Source organism: Remersonia thermophila, chromosome 1 (assembly GCF_042764415.1).
Source record: "Remersonia thermophila strain ATCC 22073 chromosome 1, whole genome shotgun sequence".
Classification (NCBI taxonomy): domain Eukaryota; kingdom Fungi; phylum Ascomycota; class Sordariomycetes; order Sordariales; family Chaetomiaceae; genus Remersonia; species Remersonia thermophila.
In genome coordinates this window covers 2,242,604-2,265,210 of record NC_092217.1, presented here as the reverse complement: position 1 = coordinate 2,265,210, position 22,607 = coordinate 2,242,604, and the positions used below count along the sequence as shown (strand labels likewise).

Here is a 22,607-nt window from a genome sequence, read left to right as displayed (position 1 = left end):
TCATGCCCATCTCCAGGGAGCCTCTTGGCCCGAGACGCAGTTCTTAGGACGCCGGTCTCCGCTCAGCACTCGACACGCCTTTCTCTGCTGTGCAGGCCGAACCCCGGCTTTACTCGGTATCTTTCAGAGTCGGCCTGGGGAAAGCGCGTTATCACCATCCTGCCTGAAGCGCATAACTGACGGCGATCCTGTCGACCTTAGAGAAACCTCCAAAACTCCAAAGCTCTACGATGATGTCAGATGATCTCATGTCGGACCCGGTCAACCCCGCTGAGGGTCCGAGCGCTTCGGATGGCAGGCAGGCTGCCAAAGGCGCTGCTGCTGCGGCCTGGAATACAAACAAGTTCCGGGACGAGTATCTCGCGGCCAAGAACAAGCTGCTAGACCAAAAGTTCAGCGTCTGTAAGTCTCGCGTTTCTTCTGCGTGCTCTTTTCTGCACCCAAACCAAGATTGACGACCGCTTCCTGCACGTTACGTAGCTGAATACCCCGACCCGCTGTCGCCGAGGCCGCCGCATCCGAAACAGTATCCACCGGGAACGGACCGACAGTTGGAGCGGAAGCTACAGGAGCTGGTTGCCCAAGTCAGGTCGAGTGCCGGGCATGGAGTCGTTGGATCTGCTTGAGCAGGGGTCTGCCGTGTATGTACTAGCACGTACATCTGTGTGGGCACGGCATTTGCCATCCTGAGCCAGCCAAGCATAACAACATCGGCCGCCGTGGGAGTGGTACATAGCAAGCAGGGTCCGACCGCTCCTGTATACTTGTTACCCAAGGCCGAATAAAAGTCGCTTGCATGGACCGGCCCATGTCATTTTCCAGCTGCAGGTTACACCATTCCTCTGATCTCCAGTCATCTTCACGGACGCCGATCCAAGCTCAGCTGAGTCGAGCGGCGATCCTCGCGGGAGGGGTGCGCCACACCCGTCCCGCTGGTCCAGGCCGCGCGTGGCCTGGGCGAATGGGGCTGAGGGGCAGGATCCTAGAGCCACGGGTATAGGACCTCGAGCGTACGAGGTCTTGGCTTGATAGGTATGGACGACAGGAGTCGTCCGTCGACTGCAGGAGAGGTGGCCAGTTGCGCGGTGTAGAATCATTGTCGTGTTGTTGCCAATGCATGCCCTTTCGGGCAGGGCTGATCTTCTGTGCATGCGGATGCTAGCCAATGGCGCCTGACGGCGTACAAGATATGCACGACAACCGCCTTGATATTCCGAATCTTCCGCTGCAACTATCAACAAAGCGGCTTTGATGCAGCAGCTCAAGCTTCGGAACGGCTCCTTGCCGAATCACTGGGCCCTGTCGGTAGCTGTGTCGCTCAGCGAGCCAGTTTTGCAGATGCAGATTGCTGATTAGATGCTGGGGGCCCCCCCGGGCCCCCCCCTCCCCCCCCTCCCGGGAGGGGGGGGAGGGGGGGGCTGCTGCTCTGGCATTCAGGGAGGTACTGACGAGTAGGTACCCAGCCTGCCATCCCCGTCCCGTGTCAGCCCCGAATGCAAAAGCACCTTCATAGGTCCCTAGGTAGGTAGGTAGGTAGTACCTAGGTATGCAGCATGCTCGGATTCCTGACAGCAAGTCAGGTTCCTGGTTGCTGCACGGCCTCCGATGGACGGAGGTTGCACCTCGGTCCTGGCTTGGGCCAGAAAGACGAGGGCCGTCTCGGCAGACCGGGGCCGTTTCCCCAGAGAGACTCGTTCGGCCCACGACACCTGGACGCCTGGGAGCCCAGAGCTGGCATTGGATGTTCAGGTGCATCCTGCTCCATACCTAGGTGGGTAGGTACCTATAGTAGGTACCTACTGCGTATGCTTGTTCTTCATCGGAGGACCCTCCGTAGCAGCGAAACTCGTGTTTCCGCTAGGGGGGAATACACGTGGTCAAGGGCCCGCTCACATGAATGCTGCGCGGGCCCTTCATCCTGCGGTCCCCGATCTCTCCATGTGCATGCCTGGCCAGACGCGATCTGGGGCTCCGGAGGCTCCAGGGCTTGTCAAGTGCAGCTCGGCTCTTGACTGGTCAATTTGCAACGCCAGCTCAACACCAGGACCGAAGTGAGACGCGTCAACAACCGCAGCCGCCTGTGCGCTGCTCTGACAGGCTGCTTTTGGTTTTTGTGAGTCAAGTCCTGCACCGGCTGGAAGGCATGGGCAAACACACAACCCAACCAAGAGCCCCACTACCTGCGGGTGGTCCAGGGTTCCTGTCCACTAGGGACATGGACAAGAGAGCGGTAAGGATCGATGACGAGGGTTTTGCGTTGCCCATCTGAAAACCTCCAGCTGCCCACCTAGGTCGGTGCTCTGGGTGCGCAAGTCGCTTTGCATCAAGCGGCAAAGGAAAAACTGCCCGGTTCGGATGCGGTCCCTGTGAAGTGTCGGCGAGCGCCATTTCCCTCCCTCGATTTCCCGCCTCGTCCCGCTTCTATGCGAACCTCTGCAGCCCAACCACGATCTACCTTTACCTACACCGCAAAAGCCTGCCTTTGCTCTGGGTTCTTTTTTTTTTTGACTCGCTTCCCCAAAAAAGGCACCAGGTGACAAATCCCAAGGAGCCGCTTTCGACTCTTAAACCTCGTCGGCTGCGGCTTGACAATTCGTACCCTACACAACTCAGCTTATTACTCTTTTTTCTTTCTTTTCTGAGCCCCCATCGACGGCTGCGCGCATCGAACAGGCATCAAATCGCATTTTGTTTCGCGCATCAAGAATCGGGTCCGCAGCGGCCCGGAACCTGCTTCTCCATCGAGCCCGCTGCCACCAACATTCGACCGACTAGCCGACAACAACGTCTGCCCGGCTTCTCGCTGCCGCTAAGCGACATCGCGAAGGACCATGTCAACCTCCTCTGGTAATGCCGCTGGCCACTCCTCTGGACCCCAAGATCTCCTGAGGAGAGCGACTCAAGCCGTGATGTAAGTCATTGCCTAGTCCGTCTCGAGCTGGTGCTTGTTTTGTTTGTTTTTCAACACCCTCTTTTACCAACCCCATCCCCCCCCCCCCCCCGCGGCCCCGGGGCATGCAAGCAACCGAGCGAGCACCCTGCCTTTTCCTTTCAGTTCCTTTGTTTCAGCATCGCAACGCATGCTTTATTCTCTCTCTCTCTCTCTCTCTCTCTCTCTCCGCACGACACAGTTTCATACCCCCTCCTTCGCCTCTCCCAGCGCCGGCTCTTCGGCGCTGCTCCCAGCTAGCCCTTGTCCCGGGATGTCTCCCGTCGGCGGCCCGGGGCCGACCTCCGGACGCGGTTCTGATACAGGCCATGCAAGAGGCAACGGGAGACCCGAACTTCTCGAACTGCCCAGTGGCGAGCAAGGCGATGGTTAGCGAGGAACCACCTTAACCGTCGCCCCGTTAATCACCATGATCACCTACTCCCTGGCCAGGCCATTTCCCTTCTCCAAAGCGCACACCGTCAGTTCCCCTGGCCACCCGAAGCTGCGGCGACTCGGGAGGACATCGGACCCAAGCAGGTACCCGCAGCGGTGCAGGCTGGGCGAGTTGTGAGCTGCCTGTAACGGCACCCCAGGTGATGCTAGCAACCTTACCCCCCGCGGCGGCTATCTCGCTGGTTACCGGCTGCACGCCCCGGTCGGGCTCCTGAGCACACCATTTTGGACCAGCAGTATGCGAATTTGCCGCAGCACCAAATCTCCCCGTGCTGGAGTTCACCCTCGCGCTGGTTTGCGGCGGCCATCTCCCGCACAGCTCGAAGCCAGAGAATGGATGTGTGGGCATGTTCGAACCTCGCCAGTTCTGGGCATGTCTGACTCGCGAGCGAGCTGCTCCGGTGCCAAACTGCAAACACCCCCCCTTTCTTTTTCGATGTTGTCCCGCCATCGACAAAACCAGTGCTTGGGGCAAATCTCGGGGCGGCGGAGGCCCCTCCCCCCACTCAAACATACCCGAAAAACCACATGGCAGGCATCCGGGATGCTGCTGGAGCCGAGCCCCGAAAAGAACGCTGGCTCGGTCAGAAGGCCGCTGGACCCGTCCCCTTCTTTTTGCGGGAGGGGGAGGGGGGTGTTTGGTTTGCAGGTGAGACTTTGAACGGGATTCTCGCCCCAGATCGGCCTGATACCCCTCTCACCCCAAGCAGCAACCCCTCCCGCGGGGCTCACCCCAGCGCAGGCAAAAAAACCCACTTTGTTTGCTGCATTGGTCTCCGTCGATGGGGCTGCCCCTCAACTTCTCGATACTCGGGCATACCCCTGCCTTCGGCAGGCCCATCCTTATGGCCAGTGGCCTTGTTTTCCCGATGCGCACATGGCATTTCAGTTCCCTTTTTGCATTTTCCCCTTCTGGGTCGTTTTGCGTGCACGCTTCCCTTCCTTGTGTAGCTGCCAAAATCACTCAAGATTGTCGCCATGGCGAGCATTAACCAGCAGGGCAGGTCTTCTGCGGCCGACGACGAAGGGTCGGATCACATTGGAGTCGACACGCCCAGGTCCGGCGTCGCGACTCCGCAGCCGGACCCTCACGACAGACGGCTGCCGGGAATCATGAGTTACTTCAACCAGGTTCGTGCAAGCTCTCTTCAGCGATTGTTGCCCGGGTTCCGCATAGGAAAGTCTGCAACCGCCCCGAGGCACGCCTCGCCGAACCCCGAGCCAAAGTTGCGAGCTGCAACCGGGGCCGACCTGCCGCCAACGCCGGTCGAGGACGAGAACCCATGGACAGACGCGCCGGACGATGGGCCCCCTCTCCTGCCTCATGAGATGCTGGGGCCTCCCGCGGCGGAGACGGTGCCTGAGAGGGACGGCGGCCGGCACAATTATGCCACGCCGCCCAACTCACAGTCCCCTTCGCTGCGGAACGTCGCCCGAGGTTCGAGCAGCCAGACCTCCACGGTTGGGTCTCCTCCAGTCTCACGGTCTGCCAGCCAGCGACAACTGAGCGCCTCAGACCTCGGAATGAGCGGGGCGAGAGGGTCGCCCTTGCTGGCACCCCTGACGACCGTTCTCAACGACACCAGCGCGTCTGCTCTGCACCTCTCGAACCCCGCTGGACGTGCCGCCACGGCCCCCATCTCCCCGAACCGCGGGTCCCCCGTTCCCCGGGAGCCGGATGTTTCCTACGCGTCTTCCTCCATGGCTCGCCTGAGGCAGAAGCTGACAACCACCAAGAGCGGTACATCGACCCCGACCCGTGCTTTGTCGTCGGCCCAAGCGTCCCACAACGAGGGCCAAGAGGACGCCGCGCGCCGCCGAAACGGCGGCGGGATCGACCGTACCGCCACCAACACCCCTACGCCGCAAGGCGCCCAGGCCCCCGCGGCCAAGGGAAAGCTCACCATCAAGATCACGGAAGCCCGGGGTCTGAGGCGGAGCCGGGACCCCTACGTCGTGGTCGTCTTCCAGCGTGGCGAGCTCATCTCTTCGGCGCCGCGCGCTGCTGATGACGACGAAGACGCGGGCACCTCGTCCACCGCCACGGCCGCCATCCCCATGAGGCGGCAGGCCAGCGACTCGGGGAGGCCCATGGCGATCCCGATGCGGAGCCGGCAGAGCAGCCAGACGAGCATGTCCGAGTTCAACACCTTCCGCAACCGCAACTCGAACCGCCACTTTGTCAACCCCAAGTGGGATGCGGAAGCCACCTTGTAAGTTCCGTGTGTGGTACGTGTGCTAGACACGCTGCGTGCGCTGACTTTGTTCCCCCTCCTCCGAACAGCGACGTTGTCGATTCCGACAAGCTTGTCGACATTTCTGTCTATGGCCACGGCCCATCCGGAGAGGAGTTTCTCGGTCACGTCGACTTCCAGGCGGTAACATCGGAGCGTGAGCCCCCCGTCCGCGGCTGGTTCCCGCTCAAGGGCCACGCCGACACCATGGCCGAAAACACGCCAACGGGCGAGATCTACGTCGAGTCGTCCTTCCAGCGGACCGAGCGGAGGCATTTCGGCCCCGAAGACTTCCAAATCCTACGGCTCATTGGGAAGGGCACCTTCGGGCAGGTGTACCAGGTCCGCAAAAAGGACACCGGCCGCATCTACGCCATGAAGGTCCTCTCCAAGAAGGTTATTGTGCAGAAGAAGGAGGTTGCCCACACTGTCGGCGAGCGCAATATTCTTGTGCGGACCGCCATGTCGGACTCTCCGTTCATTGTTGGCCTCAAGTTCTCCTTCCAGACCCCCTCGGATCTCTACCTCGTGACGGACTACATGTCGGGCGGAGAGCTGTTTTGGCACCTGCAAAAGGAGGGCAAGTTTGAGGAGAAGCGGGCCAAGTTTTACATCGCCGAGCTCATCCTCGCGATTCAGCACCTGCACGAGAACGACATCGTCTACCGCGACCTGAAGCCCGAGAACATCCTCCTCGATGCGAACGGCCACATCGCGCTCTGCGACTTTGGCCTCTCCAAGGCCAACCTGACCAAGAACGACACGACCAACACCTTCTGCGGCACCACCGAGTATCTTGCCCCCGAGGTCCTTCTCGACGAGACCGGCTACACCAAGATGGTCGACTTCTGGTCCCTGGGCGTTCTCGTCTTCGAGATGTGCTGCGGCTGGAGCCCGTTCTACGCGGAGGACACGCAGCAGATGTACAAGAACATCGCCTTCGGCAAGGTCCGGTTCCCCCGCGACACGCTATCCCTGGAAGGACGGAACTTCGTCAAGGGATTGCTTAACAGGAACCCCAAGCACCGCCTCGGCGCCATCGACGATGCCGAAGAGCTCAAGAGGCATGCCTTCTTTGCCGACATTGACTGGGACGCCCTCTCCAAGAAGCTCATCACCCCGCCGTTCAAGCCGCGGCTCAGGAGCGAGACGGACGTTTCGTACTTTGATCCCGAGTTCACCAACGCCCTGAACACCAGCGGGTCGCTCAACGAGCGCGCTGCCGCCCTGGCCAGGGGCTACGGCTCGTCCACTCCGCTGTCTCCCTCGGTGCAGGCCAACTTCCAGGGATTTACCTTTGTCGACGAGAGCGCCTTTGACGACCACATGCAGGATCGATACGGCCGGTACAACGACGATGACGACGACATGGACGATGGCGACCGCAACAGGAGGGACGACGACTGGGACGACCTCAATGATGCTGACGGCAGTCACCCCCACCGCATGAGCGGCATCGTCCGTGGTGGTAGCAATGACGACCACATGTTTGGTGCTTCGGGTTTCGATCCGTAACTTGCATTCCCTTTTTTTTTCCTACACTCTTCCTCTTCAGCTGTTATTGCGTGTTTACCTTTTCCCTCTTTCTTTCTTTCTCACTCTATTTGGGCGGGGTGGTACAGAAAAAAAAACTCCATTGCACACGGCACAACAACAGATCACGACACGGACAGTGCTGATGACTTCAATGAATCAACAACCATTATGGTAGCATGTTGCATTTCAAGGCGGCGAGGGGGGAGGGGGGGGGGGGGGGGAGGGGGAGGCTTTTATCCCGGGGTGGGTTGGCTGATTTGGGGGCATTGAGTGTTCAGGGTTGGCGGGACGCAACAACGTAAACACTCTTCGACTGACTGGGCGTTTGGGGCGGAAGGGAAGGGAGTCGGCAAGCTAATGTTTGTTCTTGTTCTTCTACTGCTGCGTATTCTTCCTTCAGCCCATACCAAGTTTGCCGTTTCCTCCCCCATGTTGTCCTCTGCGTCATCGTTTGAGCCATGATGGTGGAAAGTGTGAGGAGTCTGTGAAGCTGGTGCGACAACTTGGTCATGTCGCTACCCTGTGAGGAGAACGGTCGGTCTACTATGAACTATCGGTCATGAGTTCTTGGTGGTGGTGATGACGGTGATTATGATGGTTGATGATGAGTTGGGGGTGTTGGCGTCTCAGGCCCCCGCATTGCAACGTCGGCTGTGTGAGGCGGCGCCCCAGCACCTGGATGGGTGCCACAGCATTGTTGACTTTGTTTTTTTTTTTTTTTTTTTTTTTTTTATGCTTCTTGGTCTTTCCCAGGGTTGCGTCCCCCTACTGTCTGTTTACCTACTCTACCTGCTGCCTCCCTGGGTACCGCATGTCACACATGCCCCGCCCACCCCCCTTAGGTATGCCAACATGACATCCATGCAAGCAAAGCCCTCTCTCTGCATGTCTTGGCCAAGGTGCCGCGTCCGTGGTCACGGATGCTTGTGGGCGCGCACGAGGCGGGTTCGACTGTGACAGGCTGGCTCGGGTTGTATGCTGCTTTTGCGCGGCGGAGGCCGGGAGGTGACGAGGGGCATACATGGTCGGTCGAGCGGAGGGCTCAGCGCAGAGGAAATGGTTCGCCTGGAACCCATGGGAGAGCCGAGCCAGGCTCTGGCTGCCCGCCTACCACCTACCTAGGTCGCTACCTATGGAGGGAGAGAAGGAGGATATCAAAGATGCTTGCGTCGGAGCCCGAGACGGTTTCTTCCTTGTACCTACTCCCCCCTGCTAAAGCGTGTTATTGTAAAATATTCTATTTGTTGCGTTGGCCGAGATGGCTTGGTCTGTCCCTCCCCGGCTCTTATTTCCCTCGCCTCTTGAAGCGTCGTACATTGTGCAAGTAGCCCGGCTCTCTGAGCCCTCGATCAGTTCAGTCAACGGCATGACATGCCCGAACGATTATCCCTAAGCCCACGAATGTTGTGTGAGCGTTGTTAAAATACCGGCCGAGATTGTTCGGGCCGCGGTGGCTGAGGTGGAGGATGGATGCTTGATGGGTGGCTCTGGGTACGGCCGCCCGCTGGCCAGCCCTCTCTCGCTTCTCATCTAGGAATCTCGGAGCCTGTCTTGACATGTCGTTGTTTTCTGGGAGGTTTGTTGAGCCTGGCTGGTAGGCTTTCCAGATCCTCGTCCATGCCGTGGCTTCCAACCTCGCCTGTCCGCGCATCTTGCAACAGAGACAGCTTCGTCGCCAAGGGACGGGACAGGTGCTTTCAACAGCAACGAATTGCCATTGGTAACAGGGAATACTGGAAAAGGAAACAATGTACACAGGGTTCTTTTTGGCTGTCTCAAGAGAGAGAGACGGCTAAAATCCCAAGGCCTCTTTCCTCGGAGCCTTTCCCCCCTTGGCAGAGTCCACCACCAGGCCTCAGATCTTCTACATCAACACCACGTTCAGTCCAGATCAGGTCCGGTGCGCTTCTCCACTCCTTCGACCTGAACGCAGGCTCTGTTCACGTCGCTCCAACACCCCAGTTTTGCCGTTCCCGGAAGAGAGAACGTATGATCGGCGTAGACGTAAATAAAAAAATGAGTTTGGTCTTTTTAGTGGTGCTTATCCTCCTCCTCTTCCTCCTCAACCAGCCAGTCCTCGAGGGCCGGGGCCGAGCTCTGGGCGGCGGCGTCGCCCTCCTGGCCCTCAACCTCGACGGCCATCTGCTCGTACTCCTTCAGGCTCGAGGCAAGGTCGGCCTCCTCGGGGGACTTGGGGGCCTTGGGAAGGTTGAAGACGGCCACCTGCCCCACGGCGTCCGACTCCTTGATGGCGGCCGGCTTGTAGGCCTTGAGCTCCTTGAGGTAGAGCTCCTGGACGAAGTCGGCTGCGGAGGAACGGGTTAGTGTGAGTTCGGAAAGAGGTGAGGAGGAGTAGAGGGAAGGGCGAGATTGGGTCAGGCAGGCATCGGTAGTGGTGGTGGTGGCGGCGGCGGCGGCGGTGGTGGTGGTGGATAGATGGCGAAGGCGGGGAGGTAAGAGGTGGGCGGTTGGTCGAGACAGGCGTGTGTGGCCGGACGCCGGTTCGAGAATCGATCGATAGAGCCGTTCTCACAACGGGCGGGTATCCTCCGTCGGTCGTTTTCCTTCCAATCCCGCCGCTCGAGCCGCTGCCAATACCGAGGCTTCCGCGTGACCCAATCGATAGCAACCCCTCCCTATCAATTGCCGCTGCACATACCTCTCCGCGAGACGGTCGGGGCCATGAAAGTCCTGACGGGGACAGCACGGCGGGCGGCCAGGCGAGAGACAGCCGCGACGGCCTTGCGTGCGCTCTGCAATGACGCAAAGAGGTCAGCAATTGGGTCCGTGTCGGAGAGAGAGGGAAGCGGTGCTTGGCGCGGAGTCGTTGGTGGTGGTGGTGGTGGTGGTGGAGGAGGAGGAGGAGGGGCGGTGGTCCAGGGTCGGATCCTCGTCAATTCGAACGTACCGAAGTCCTAGAGATCATGTTGGATGTGATGTGATGTGCTGTGTCGCAGTGGAACACGCAAACGGACGAGGGGGGACGACGAGTGGCAGTCGGCTGCTGCTGGCTGGATATGGCAAAGGGTGGAGGTCGGTCGCTGAGAGGTTTTCAAAATGGCCCGGTTCAGCGTCGTTCGCCGGATGAGAAGAGAGCTTGCCTGCGGGAGGCTAGCGCCATTGGCCCGTGCACCGCCGCCCACCTTGGAAAGAATCGGGACGGATCGGCTGGTCTGTGGGGTCACGTGATCACGCCGGTGGGGAAGTGAATAAGAAAGCATCATCATCGCCAGAAAACCCTTCTCCATCTGTGGTGAGGTTCAACTCACTACTACGCAGTATAATTCCATGCCAAGGGGAGGAGTATGGGACCTGCCACTTTTATCCGTGTGGCTGATTCTAGGTACACTCCCAACATCAAAAAAAAAAATTCTATACATTGAGTCCACTGGGTGATGGAATGGATCAACAAACGCAGTTTGGAGCTTTGTGGTTTTTCTGGAGCAAGCACGCGGAGCAGGAGGCGTGCCTTCTTGCCCAAGCTCTGCCCTGTCCTGCCCTGCTCTGCTCTGCTCCTGCCCCAGGACTCGGACAGACAACAACGTGGGAAACCACCACCGCTGGTGAAGGGGGGTCAACCCTGGAACCGTCCGAACTCACAACATGTACGTACAGTTGTAAATCTGATCAATTCGCCTCCGCGTCCCAAGATAGATCATACCCCAACTACCTTGCACCTAGGTAAAACATCCAACCCCAAACGACGAACAAGCCAGGGGCAACAGAGAGAAAAGACACGAAGGAGAAATCGATACAAACAAGGCCCAAGATCGTGGCCGACTACGCCGAGCTCTCCTCCACATCACGCTCCCCCCTCGCGGCCTGCATCTTGGCCTCCCGGGACACACGCGAATCCGTCTTCTTTGCCAGCTCTCCCCTGGGGCGAAAGATGGTGTAGGCCCCGTAGAGGACGAACACCACGGCCGCGACCACACTGTAGGCGACGATGTAGCCGTTGCTCTCGCGCGCCAGCTGCAACCCCAGGCCGCCATTGACCACGCCCAGGAACATGAGGATGCGCCCGTACCAGATGTGCAGGTAGCTGATGGCGCCCCGGCTGCGGTGCTTGAGGAAGTACAGGTGGTGCAGGTAGCCGATGAAGGGCTGCAGGCCGAGGGCGGCGACGATGACGGTGCCAAAGATGGTGTGCGTTTGGCGGAAAAGCTGCACGGCGATGTCCCTTGTCAGCGCCTGGACGCCCCAACGAGCAAAGGCCCTCGGAAGGGTTGGGACCACTTACGATATTGCGCTCCCGAGCGGCGCCGACGCCCAGCCCGAACCCGGCCCACATGAGCACGAAGCTGACGAGCTGCCAGACGCCGTGGAACCACCACTTCTTGACGAGCGGCATCATCACCGACCCGGTCGGGTAGAGGACGGCGAAGACGAGGGCCAGGATGACGCCGTGCGCCACAATGTTGGCGGATCGGCTGCTGGCGATCACCTGGACGACGCCGCCGTTGTTGGAGCCGTTGTTATTTTGAGTGTTGTTATTACCATTGTTGCCGTTGTTGCCGGCGCCGGCGCCGCTCTCGTCGTCGCTGACGTCGGCATCATCGCCGGCATCCCCCGGGCTGGACCCTAAGAACGGATTGCCATCAAAGTCGATGGTTGCCTGCGTCAGGTCGACCCGGAACTGGGCCACGTCATTGACCTGATGCGGCCCGATGCGCGAGTTGGCGTTGGTGGTGCCGATAGGCGCCCCAAAGACCCAGGCGCCCATCCACGGCGCGTCGGTGCTCGTCAGCGACATGTCGCCCGAGCCCCACGACTCGCAGTTGGCGCACGCCACGTTGGCGATGAAGGACCCGTCCTCCTGCACGCCGCTGCCCTCGAGCAGCGTCAGCTGCGCCGCCGTCGAGCTCGTGTCCTGCATCGGCACATCGTACGAGGTGGCCCGTCGCGCCGAGATGGTGACGTTGCCCTGTCCGTCCCGGTACACGAGGAAGATGTTGGCCCCGACCATGCCTGTGCCCGTGCCCAGGGCAGCCCATTGGAGCGTCGACGGCGCCCTGACTTGGAAGTAGATGTTGCCCGACCCGGCGTCCGCCGATGAGGCCGGGATTGCGATGGTATAGCATGGGCCGTCGTCGCCCCTCGGGCAGTATTCAATTGGCTCTGCAACCGCATGCCTGGCGGCTGGCGTCGGGAAGGGTGGTGTTAGTGGATGGTCATCTCGGTCCGTCGGGAAGCAACTTACCCAGCAGGCTGGCAGCACAGCAGGATAATGTGAACTTCATGTTGGTACGTATGCTGAGAACAACGAACCCCCCCTGTGTCAACGATCCGGTCACTCCACGGCAGCAGGGTCGAAGCTGAGGTGTTGATATTCCAACGTACGCGCTCCCAGTTGCCTGTTCATGGACAATGGGTTTGGACACCGGCAAAAAGATATCTTTGGAGAAGGTTCAACCTTTCAGAGTATACCTCCTCAGCCAGAGACTTGTTCAGATCAAAAAGATGCCCACCGCAGGCAACGCATCAGAAGAAACGGCGGGCACCCGACCCCCTTATACCGACACGCTCGGGGCTCTAGCAACCCGATGGGTTTCGATTCGGCAGGGGTACCGGACTTTCCACCACGCACCGGACGGCTACGCATGCAGAAACAGGGATTTTGTTCTGGACGGTTGGACCATGGATCGGGATGTCTGCGGCGGGCGGTGCTGTGCTGCGTAGTGGCGTCGGGAGCAGCACACCCCCTTGGCACCCGGGACGCACTGTGTCCTTCCTTGTCCCTCCCTGGACGTGAGGCTTCGGCTTTCATCACCGCCCATCTGTTTCTTTTCGCATCCTGACAACCTCCAGGACGACTCGGGGCCGCCTTGGTGGCTGCATCTCATCTGCTTGGCATCACCAATGCCCTTCCAACACTGCAGCAAGCCATTATGCACCGCCACGCGTTTGACGTTGCCCATCGACATTTCGAGTCAGTCCTCAGCCATGCGGGGCGACAAGCCGTCCGATACATTTTCTTTCTTACTCATGTCACGATGATGGTGATCGACGACCGTTCCTCCCAAGCATCGGGAGGGCCAGCCAGGGTTCGGGAGAACAACCGCCCGCCTCGATGTTATGTGCTGCGTCTTTGTCACAGCAGCCGCCATGTTCAGAGGTCAAGCGGCTATTTTTCAACCGATCAGGCCCGAAATGGCTTCCTACTTCAAGATGCCATTGAATGCGTAGGCTGCCGGCGCCTACCGATACACATAGGATCAAACAAAAAGAGGGAGTGAATGAAGAGGCCAAAGATGGTGAAGGGCAGAGTAACTACCTAGGAAGGTAGTTAGCGTAGGTGTGGGTGCCCACTCATCCCGCCTCGGGTCCAAGGCCTTGGTACCGCCCCCCCGGACAATGTGCCAACCCTGCCTAAGCCTGGCATGGCATAGCGCCTAGCGGGAATGTCGTTCGCCTAACTGCCAACTGCCGCCTATGCAGGGTTCGAGACCTGGGGTCCGGGCAGACCGTCCATGCTGTTGCTGTACGGTGGGGTTGAAGATTCCGGTGGCATCCTCATCGTGATGCGGCCGGTTCAGTAGGGCATGATGACGCGGAACTGAGACATCTGCGGGAGCCCTGCCGAGTCCGCAGCGAGGACATGACGGGTCAATACTGCAGTCACTTCTCTCTGCTACCACGTTGTGCTGGCAACGGTCCGGCATGCCTCTTCTGGTTTCAGCGCCTTGCGGCCGCAGATTGTTTACGAGGGAACTTTCATGTCACTCGGGCTGAGAAGAAGGAAAGCCTCGCTCCATCTCACGTCACCTCAGGCAGGCTACCCATCTCAGCTTGCAGCACGCTGAGAGGCCCCGTGGCTGTCAGCAGCGCTTCCCCGCCCTTTTCGGTTTGGCCAACGGGCTACCCAGGGCCGGGCATCGTTGTGCTTCCGTCCTGTCACGACAGCAGCCAAGCCCATTTGTCAGTCGTGAGTAAGACTGCCCGACTGCCCGTAGGATTCTCCGACCACACCTTGAATCTGGGAGGGATGCAGCATTCCATACCGTCGCCGAATGGGCACCACATGCCCAGAGTCCATTTCCGCGCCGTTGCCACCCAGGGCTCCGAGATGTGGTTCCGACATCTTGCCCGGATGCTGGCCGCTGACCGAATAATATTCGGTTTGACATGTTCCCGACCGGGCAATCAGCGATCAAGAAGCCTCGCCGGTCAAGCTTTTACGAACGAATACAGCCCGATCCTAGATGACCTCCCAAGAAGTCTCCCTCCTCATGGGAGACGCCAGCCACGCAATACCGGCCGCCTGCAGGTCAGACGGGGAATAATACCACCCACGGAGACACACAGCCGTAGCATGGGCGAGTCTCGGGGCCGCGTTTCATGAGCCGCAACGGAAATCAGGAGCTCTTCTGTCGCACGTGTCCTCCTCCACCTTTCACCCACCTGCTTCTACGTGCCCGCCGGGCCTGGCTCCGCGGGTGCTGAGTTGCCTGTTGGTGGGTACTGTCTCAGGTTCCCTTGTGGTCCGCGCAAGCACCAGCCGCCGCCGATCTGATGGACCGCTGTCCTGCTGCCATGTCAGGCATTGCAACATGGGCATCCTCCCTCTGCCAGCTACCTTCGAGTGTATGTCTGAAGAAATTGCGAGAGCCATGTTGCTCTGTCGTACTGACGTCACTCTCATCGCCGCCGCCGTTCCTTTGCTGCGTACACAGTACCATCCCTTATCGAGTTTCAACTGCTGTGGTCTCAGCCGCGACGCCCGGACCATCACCAAGCAAACCGTCAGCCGCCTCGGGCATGATTCAGGGACATGATGACATGATGTACCAACCTTCACCTTTTCGGTGGCTCTCCTTCCCCCCCCCCCCCCCCCCCCCCCCCCCCGTCCACCCGATCCAACTTCCAAGGCGCATAAACGGCTACATCGCCAAGCCGCGCGGTTACGCGTCCCTCCAGGCCTTGCTCAAATGCCTACCTAGCTACCTGACGCATGAGGAGCCTCGCGCGAAGCGGGACGGAACAGAACGGGGGCCTGCAGTGCTGATTTGTCTCACCCCATAGGCTGTGACCCGGATGCGTGTGGATTGCCATGGCTGGCCGACGTTGGTTGCGTCGCGTTGCCTTGACCGCTGCGGCAGCTCACAAAAGGCCGTTCGTCGCATGTCCGCGGTGCACACGCGGGACGAACCCATCCCGGGCTCTCCCACACGCTCAAAGAGTAACGATATACAGCGGCGTAGACGACCAAGTTATATGCCCCCCAGATGGCCGTGGGCGAAAGTACCTGGCGGATGGCGTCTCGTTCTACACCGCTGTGAGACGACCGGGGGCTGAACCATCTCTCCTTTGTCAGTTTACACGAGACATTTCTAGGCGACGGGCCCGCCACCTGGCGGTGCGGAGATCCGCGCTGACACGGGCCAACCTCATGATGCCATCTGTGACCATTCAAAGTCGCCCCCCCCCCGTTCATGTCGTCGCCCTCTGGCCTCGCCTCTCCTACTCAGAATTCCCATTCCGGATCCCCAAAGATTCGGTGCCTTCTCCGTACATCTTGGCCAACCCGCGGGCCATGGGAGGTCAAGAAGGCAAGCCGATGAACCAGAGGGGGGGGGGGGGGAAACCCTCCTCGGAGAGAAGGTCTCTTTTTTGACGGCCAGGTCGTGGGTTTTCAAGCTCACACATGAACGGAGAGGGCCCAAGATACTATATTACACCCCTTATCACGAACCAGAAACCAACGATCCACGAACCCCAGGGCGAAATCATCATTGGCCGACCCAAAATAGAAAAAGCACAGACCATACATAGGACGACGGTATCTACTGCTATCTCCAAGAGAGAGACAGGGTTTATCCTCCCGCGAGACACGTAGGGTCCGTGGGGCGCCCGCCTACACAGTACCACAGTACCACAGTACATTTCCTGAGGTGCCTACTGCGTACGTCGGAGGGGTGTAACTAGGGCTCGGATGGCCCGCGCAGGGTGGGCGACCGCTCCAGGACATGGGGCTCGCGCGGCCCTTGTGGTTGTGTGTTTCGGTCACTGCCCCCCTTGGCACAGCGTCATCATCGTTGCCAAAAACTTGCTGGAGGGGAGCTGTCCATCAAGGTTCTCGTAACGATCTGCGTGCTGCTTCATCGTGGTTGAGGGGGAACAGCGTCGCTGTCATGCCCCCGATCTTGATCTTTGTGGTCCGTAGCTTGGATCTTTTGTGAATCATCATCCCCACCACCGAGGTGGTCTCTCGCGTGAGACAAGAACCTTTGACGGTTACACTTCAGGAGACCTGTGGGACTGACACGGCATTTCCGCATCGCCCATCAGGGATAGAGGGTTCGGCAAGGCGTGGATTGACTTGGGACGGCACTGAAACATCACTGAGGCGCCTCAAGCATCTATGCATCTATCACCATGTCTAGCTGAACGAGCCAGTCGCTCGGGTCTACGCAGCAGCAGGGCCGAATCACGCCGGAATCCAGCACGCCAAGGAAACCAACACGCAAAGAAGGAAAAGCCGGAAGATGACATGCCATGAGCAAACCAACAACCCAGAGCTGTTCCCCCCCAAACGCCGTCCCATTTCCCAAGCGAGAGCTTTCCGTTTTTTGTATCCGTCCCAACTCCCGAACCCCTGAAACATCTTTGAACCAGCATCATCTTCATCCACCATGGAACCATGGAACCATGGAACCTGCTTTGCATGTCCTCATCAACAACTCATCTTCGTCCTTCCCCCCCCCCCCCCCCGCGTCCCGTCAGCCCGAGCCGTCGTCTCCGAAATGCTCAAGCAGAGCGCTGGGCGCGACAAAGCTGAAGCCGCAGAAGGGGTCCGCGCGAGCCCCGCCCGACGTGCTCGGGGAGGCGGAGGAAGCCGAGGACGCGTTGCTGTCCGAGTTGGACATCGTCAACTTCTCGCCGAGGCCGCTGCTGCGGCGGGTGGTCGACGACCCGTGGTTGCTCACGGCGGGGAAACGGGAGGCCGTGGGGCTGAGGGGCGCGTTGGTAAAGACGTCATCAAAGTTCTCGGCCAGCTCGGGATCCGTGATGATGGGATGGATCGGGGGTTCCAGCTCGCGGCGCTCGAGCTTCTTCCAGTCGATCTTGCGGAAGAAGCGGTGCTTCTTGATGATTTCGAGGTCCTTGGGCATGTTGGCGCCCAGACGCTTGTGCGGCTCCTTGCGGAGGAGCCGGGTCAAAAGGTCCTTGGCGTCAGGGCCCAGGAAGAAGGGCATCTGCACCTTCTTCTTCACGATGTTTTCCTGCGTCTTGGCCGTGTTGGCGCCGTGGAAGGGGGATTCTCCCGTCATGAGGTCGTAGCCAAGCACACCGAGCGCCCACCCTGTTGACGGAGAGTCAGCACGACGGGCCGATGCTTTGCTCGAGCGGTTTGAGCGACGTGAGGGGAAAAGAAAAAGGGACCAAAACTTACAGTCGACCGCCTTGCCGTACTTTTTGCCCTGGATGATCTCCGGGGCCATGTAATCGGGGGTGCCCAGGAACGAGGTGCATTCCGAGTCGACGGCCACCTTGGAGAGGCCAAAGTCTGTGAGCAGCAGGTGGCCTTCGGCATCGAGGAGGCAGTTCTCGGGCTTGAGGTCGCGGTACACCACGCCCAGCTTGTTGTGGAGGTATTCGAGAGCCAGCACCACCTCGGCCATGTAGAAGGCGGCCTTCTCCTCGGAGAGCATGTGCTCCTCGCGGAGGTGATGGAACAGCTCGCCGCCCTGGCCGTACTCGAGAATCAGGTAGAGCTTCTCGTGGTCCTGGAAGGCGTAGTGCAGCTTGACGACGAAGGGGTGCTCGTTGATGCTCTCGAGGATCTGCCGCTCCGTCTTGGTCTGGTCGATCAGGGCCTGGTTCACCACGAGAGAGGCCTTCTTGAACTGCTTCTGGGCGAAGAGGCGACCCGTGCTGCGCTGCTTGACGAGGATGACGGTGCCAAAGGTGCCTTTGCCCAGGCAGCGGAGGGGCTCAAAGTCGTCGGCTGTCATTTTGGGACGCGGCTGAGGCGAGCCGTCGGCGGAGCCAGGATTGTTGGCATCGCTAACAAAGTCGTTGACGACGATCTCGAGCTGCTGCGCGCTGTCAACCGAGGCCGTATCATCGTGGCTGGAAGCGGTGCTGGCCGAACGATACTTGGATGCTCCGGCGCAGGCTGCGACGGGGTCGCCAGAGGCCCCGGGCAGCTGGAGCTCGCAACAAGCCGACAAGGAGGCGGTGCGAGATGATGCCACGGTGGGAGCCACCGACGAAGCCGCGGTCGAGGCGACGGTCGACGCGACAGTCGAAGCGTCGGTCGAAGCATAGGCCCAGGCGGGGATCGGCGTGGGCCCAACCACGGACCCCGGCGCAACGCTCAAGCTCTCGAGCTGCTTGCGCAGCCGGCTGATGCCGCTCATGCCGTCCTGGAGAGACAGCGCCGGCTTCAGAGCCGGGCTGGAGCTCGCGCCGGTGTCATGGGCGAGAGCGGGAGCCTTCTTGGCCCGCCTGGGCCGCCGTTTCTTCTTGCCGCCGGGCTCGTTGCCGCGGCTCAGCAGGAGGCCAACGTCCGAGTCCTCATCGGCGGATGCGATGCGAGCCCCGACCTTGAATCCGCGCACAACGTGGCAGGCGGGAGCTGCCTGGGACGACATGGCTGGGTCTCAAGGCAAGACCGTGCTCATGGAAGCCTATGGCGTCTCGGGCCGATCGTCAAGACCCGGGTTCAGAGCGGCTGGAGGATCTCAGCCGATCGCCGAGACGCCCGGAGGTTGAAACAAGGCGTATGGGGGTTCCCGGATGGTGATTCAAGCCTTTCCACGGCGGCGACCGGCGTCAGCGCGCTTCTTGGTGTTCTGGTCCAGTCCCTGGTGGCTCAGGATCGCGCGCATCTGGTACTTGAAGAAAGAGGCAGAGTTGTCTTGCGGAGTTGCTTTCGAAGGCATTGAGTATTCGTCGATCTGATGTGAGGTCGCCCTGGGAAAACTCGCGTCGAGGGGTTCTGTGGTGACTGGGCGGGAGTGTGAAAGACGATGAGGAGGAGGAGGAGGAGGAGGAGGAGGAGGAGGAGGAGGGGGGAGCGACATGGTCTTTTTTACCGTTGGCGGCAGCGGACAAATGTGTAAGGCAAGGTAGGCACGGCCCGGCTCACATGCTCGGCTATCAGGAACCACGCGAAAGCGAAAAAGAAAAAAAAAACCTAAAAAGGGCTGTGCGCGCTCTCATTGGGCAGGGCGCGCATTGTTAGTGGGGCCACAGGGCACATTGGGCGGCGCAGATCGATGTCAGCCCTGCATTGTGCTCGCCCCGTTTGGGTCCCTGGGCGGCGATCTGGGGAACCCGGAGCTGAGGATTCAGGGCTGGTCTCGGCGTCTGTGGTCCACCCACACCCAAACACCGCGCTGACAGGTTGGTTTCCACCGGCCGCTGTTGAGAGCCCCGAGACGACCAGGATGCACTCACTGTCGGGAGTGGTGCATGGAAGAGGAGAGCTGAAGTGTCGGCGCTCGAAGGCGTGCTGATGCGACATGTTGCTGTCGGGTGTGTCGACTTCTTTTCCTTGTGTTTCCTTTCCCCTCTCCACTCATGGTTTCTTTTCACTACACTAGCTGACCGGGCCGGCGGCCTGATGCGGTCGTCTGGCTCTGGGCGCCGTGAGCGAGTCGTCTGCATCAGGTAGCGAGCTTGGAGGTCAGCACCGGCCTCCCAAGAGCGCTTGGGCAACCCGTCCTGGACGCACCGTTCTGGGATTCGGAGCCCAGAGCATTTCCGGCTCTGCATGAGCATGAGGCTCGCCAATATCCATGCAAATTGCACGGAACAAGGCTTCTGTTGCAACTTGGACAGGCTGGCCCTGTAGATCTATTCATTACCTAATTAGTTCCTTGGGACCCCATGAGTTGTCGCACCGCTGCGTGGTGCTCGGCGTTGCGCCTTGGCGGCGGATGGGCTCCTGGCTTGGACCCCCAACGTCTCTTTTGCCGTTTCTCTGCCCGGTCGGTACGGGTTAGGGTTGATTCTGCAGGACGGCCTGGTGTGTTACCGTAACTATCGTTCGTTCGATGGCTGCTTCGTATCGTCATGGGCTTTCCTGTCAGGCGGAAATTCCAGGCGTGACCGGACCGGACCCTGGTCCGTTACGATACGCGACGCGACTGGCTGAAAAGCTCCAGCCGTTGCATCCATCAAATGCCAACCTCCAACAACCGCAAAGCCTCGTTGCAGCACATGCCAATTTCTTGGTCTCGCTCGGCTCCCCTCGCGACGCGATCCATGATTCTGCAACGCCCTTGTGTGACGTAGGCCGACCTGGACAGAATACCCCCCCCCCCTCTCCAGCCTTCTACCCAACATGATGCACCCATCGCGAAGAGCCTATGTAGAAGACGCCGAGACAGAAGTAAGCAGACCCAACAACACAAGCGGACCGCATCAGCATGCCGGCGCAGCAGCAGCTGACTCCTTGTTCCGGCTAGGATCGAGGCGGCATTGACATTCACTCCATCCGTGCGTGCACCCATGGACCCAGAAGTCACGATTCGAACCGCTAATGCCTCCCAGCCCTCGACCACGACTATGACATCCCCGGTGCCGGCGCCGGCATGGCGCCCGAGAAGGCCTCGGCCCTTCTCTCGCAGTTCGAACGCAAGAGGCTAGCCGCGACCATTGCCGTGCCTACCGATGACGGACGAGTCCGAGCGAAGCTCCGAGAGCTTGGCGAGCCCATTACCCTCTTCGGAGAGGGCCCGGCCGACCGGCGCGACAGGCTTCGAGAGCTCCTCGCCGCGCAAGCCCACGGGCAACAGGCCGGCGGCGGCGGCGGCGGCGGCGGCGGCGAGAGCGCAGACGTGGAGATGCAGGATGCCCAGGAGGAGGAAGAGGAGGAGGCCGAGGAGCAGGAAGAGGAGTTTTATTCCAAGGGGTCCGAGGAGCTCCTCCAGGCTCGGATGCAAATCGCCCAATATTCGATCCCGCGGGCCAAGCGGCGCATCGAGTTCCAAAAGAAGGAGGCCACCATCCCCCTGCGCACCCACGCCAAGCTCCGCAAGGAGATCAGGGAGCGGCTGCAGACGTTTGAGCTTCAGGGCAGCCAGACAGCCGGCGACCGCCACGTCAGCATGGTGAGGATATCGCCCAACGGGAAGCTGATCGCCACGGGCAACTGGGGCGGCCAGGTCAAGCTCATCGACGTGCCGTCGCTGGAGCACAAGCGCACGTTCAGGGGCCACACCAACAAGATCAGCGGCATCTCGTGGATGCCCGGCGCCACGCTGGCCGAGTCCAACGTCTCCGAGAGCGCCGTCAACCTGGCTTCTGGCGGCGCCGAGGGGCAGGTCAACCTGTGGTCGCTGACGCAGGACACCCCGCTGGCCACGCTTTCGGGCCACTCTCAGCGGGTCTGCCGCGTCGAGTTCCACCCTTCGGGCAGGTACCTGGCGTCGGCGTCCGAGGACACGTCGTGGCGGCTGTGGGACGTGGAGACGGCCACGGAGCTGCTCCTGCAAGAGGGCCACTCGCGGGGCGTCTACGCCGTGAGCTTCAACACGGACGGGTCGCTCCTGGCCAGCGCGGGCCTGGACAGCATCGGGCGGGTCTGGGACCTGCGCTCCGGCCGCACCGTCATGATTCTCGACGGCGGCACCGACGGCCACATCAAGCCCATCTACGGGCTCGACTGGGGCTCGGACGGCCACCGCGTGCTGACGGCCTCGGCCGACGGCTGGATCAAGTGCTGGGACGTGAGGAAGGTGCAGCGCACGGGCGCCATTGGCGCGCACACGAGCGCCGTCGCGGATGTGAGGTGGTTCAAGGGGCTGGATGATCCCCTCGACGGCACGCCGCCGGGCGTGGACGACAAGGGCATGCAGCTGCCCAAGAGGTCGGCCACCTTTGTGGTGTCTGCGGGCTTCGACCACAAGGTCAACGTCTTCTCGGCCGACGACTGGGGCCTCATCCAATCGCTCTCGGGCCACACGGGCCCCGTGGCGAGCGCGGATATCAGCAGGGACGGGAGGTGGATCGTGAGCGGCGGCCACGATCGGACCATCAAGCTGTGGGGAAGAAACGACTCGGCGGGCATGTACGGTCATGACTAGACCGGTGGCATTGGCCGGCAGAGGCGCATGTCTGTGCTGCGCATGGCTTCAGATACCCCGATCGATGCCGTCTCTCCCCCCACGTCGTTGGGCGGCGGTGTGCGAGCTGATGAGCGCTGTACTGTATTTCAATGTACGCACGTTACACCCCGTTCTTGTAATTCACCGCGCAGGCGATGTCGTGGTGTGGGTGTTAATTACCGCGCGCGCGGGTGGGTCCTCTGGTTGCGATAACGGCCGATAACGCGCCTTGGACCTCGCGATGATCGCAACTCGCCAGCCTCAAAGATCAATGCTCAACACTCGAACAAAACCTGTTTTTTTACCCCTTGTTGATCTTGACACGTCGTTTCCCCTTCTCCCGTGAACAGCAACACCTTTTCAAAGCAGGCCTACCGGTCCCATTCTCTCTGA

General features: G+C 60.4%; 6 protein-coding genes across 6 annotated transcripts; 3 read left to right on the top strand and 3 right to left on the bottom strand.

Moving 5' to 3' along the window:
- Positions 1-230: 230 nt before the first annotated feature.
- VTJ83DRAFT_632 (uncharacterized protein) lies at positions 231-626 on the top strand (the record flags this gene model as incomplete). Its single annotated transcript, XM_071013018.1, has 2 exons — positions 231-402; positions 481-626. 2 exons carry the CDS (start codon positions 231-233, stop codon positions 624-626), a joined length of 318 nt encoding a protein of 105 aa, XP_070869985.1.
- A 2,205-nt stretch (positions 627-2,831) lies between these two features.
- VTJ83DRAFT_631 (uncharacterized protein) lies at positions 2,832-7,134 on the top strand (the record flags this gene model as incomplete). Its single annotated transcript, XM_071013007.1, has 4 exons — positions 2,832-2,911; positions 4,390-4,516; positions 5,123-5,598; positions 5,670-7,134. The coding sequence occupies 4 exons, from the start codon at positions 2,832-2,834 to the stop codon at positions 7,132-7,134; spliced, it is 2,148 nt and encodes a 715-aa protein (XP_070869984.1).
- A 2,052-nt stretch (positions 7,135-9,186) lies between these two features.
- VTJ83DRAFT_630 (uncharacterized protein) lies at positions 9,187-10,081 on the bottom strand (the record flags this gene model as incomplete). The annotated part of the gene is made up of 3 exons (XM_071012996.1): positions 9,187-9,461; positions 9,815-9,908; positions 10,064-10,081. The coding sequence occupies 3 exons, from the start codon at positions 10,079-10,081 to the stop codon at positions 9,187-9,189; spliced, it is 387 nt and encodes a 128-aa protein (XP_070869983.1).
- Positions 10,082-10,935: 854 nt separating this feature from the next.
- On the bottom strand, positions 10,936-12,517 carry VTJ83DRAFT_629 (uncharacterized protein; the record flags this gene model as incomplete). Its single annotated transcript, XM_071012984.1, has 4 exons — positions 10,936-11,319; positions 11,396-12,294; positions 12,356-12,408; positions 12,498-12,517. The coding sequence occupies 4 exons, from the start codon at positions 12,515-12,517 to the stop codon at positions 10,936-10,938; spliced, it is 1,356 nt and encodes a 451-aa protein (XP_070869982.1).
- A 4,357-nt stretch (positions 12,518-16,874) lies between these two features.
- VTJ83DRAFT_628 (uncharacterized protein) lies at positions 16,875-18,752 on the bottom strand (the record flags this gene model as incomplete). The annotated part of the gene is made up of 2 exons (XM_071012973.1): positions 16,875-17,458; positions 17,549-18,752. The coding sequence occupies 2 exons, from the start codon at positions 18,750-18,752 to the stop codon at positions 16,875-16,877; spliced, it is 1,788 nt and encodes a 595-aa protein (XP_070869981.1).
- A 1,697-nt stretch (positions 18,753-20,449) lies between these two features.
- Positions 20,450-22,193, top strand: VTJ83DRAFT_627 (uncharacterized protein; the record flags this gene model as incomplete). The annotated part of the gene is made up of 3 exons (XM_071012962.1): positions 20,450-20,497; positions 20,574-20,604; positions 20,659-22,193. 3 exons carry the CDS (start codon positions 20,450-20,452, stop codon positions 22,191-22,193), a joined length of 1,614 nt encoding a protein of 537 aa, XP_070869980.1.
- Between the last annotated feature and the right edge of the window lie 414 nt (positions 22,194-22,607).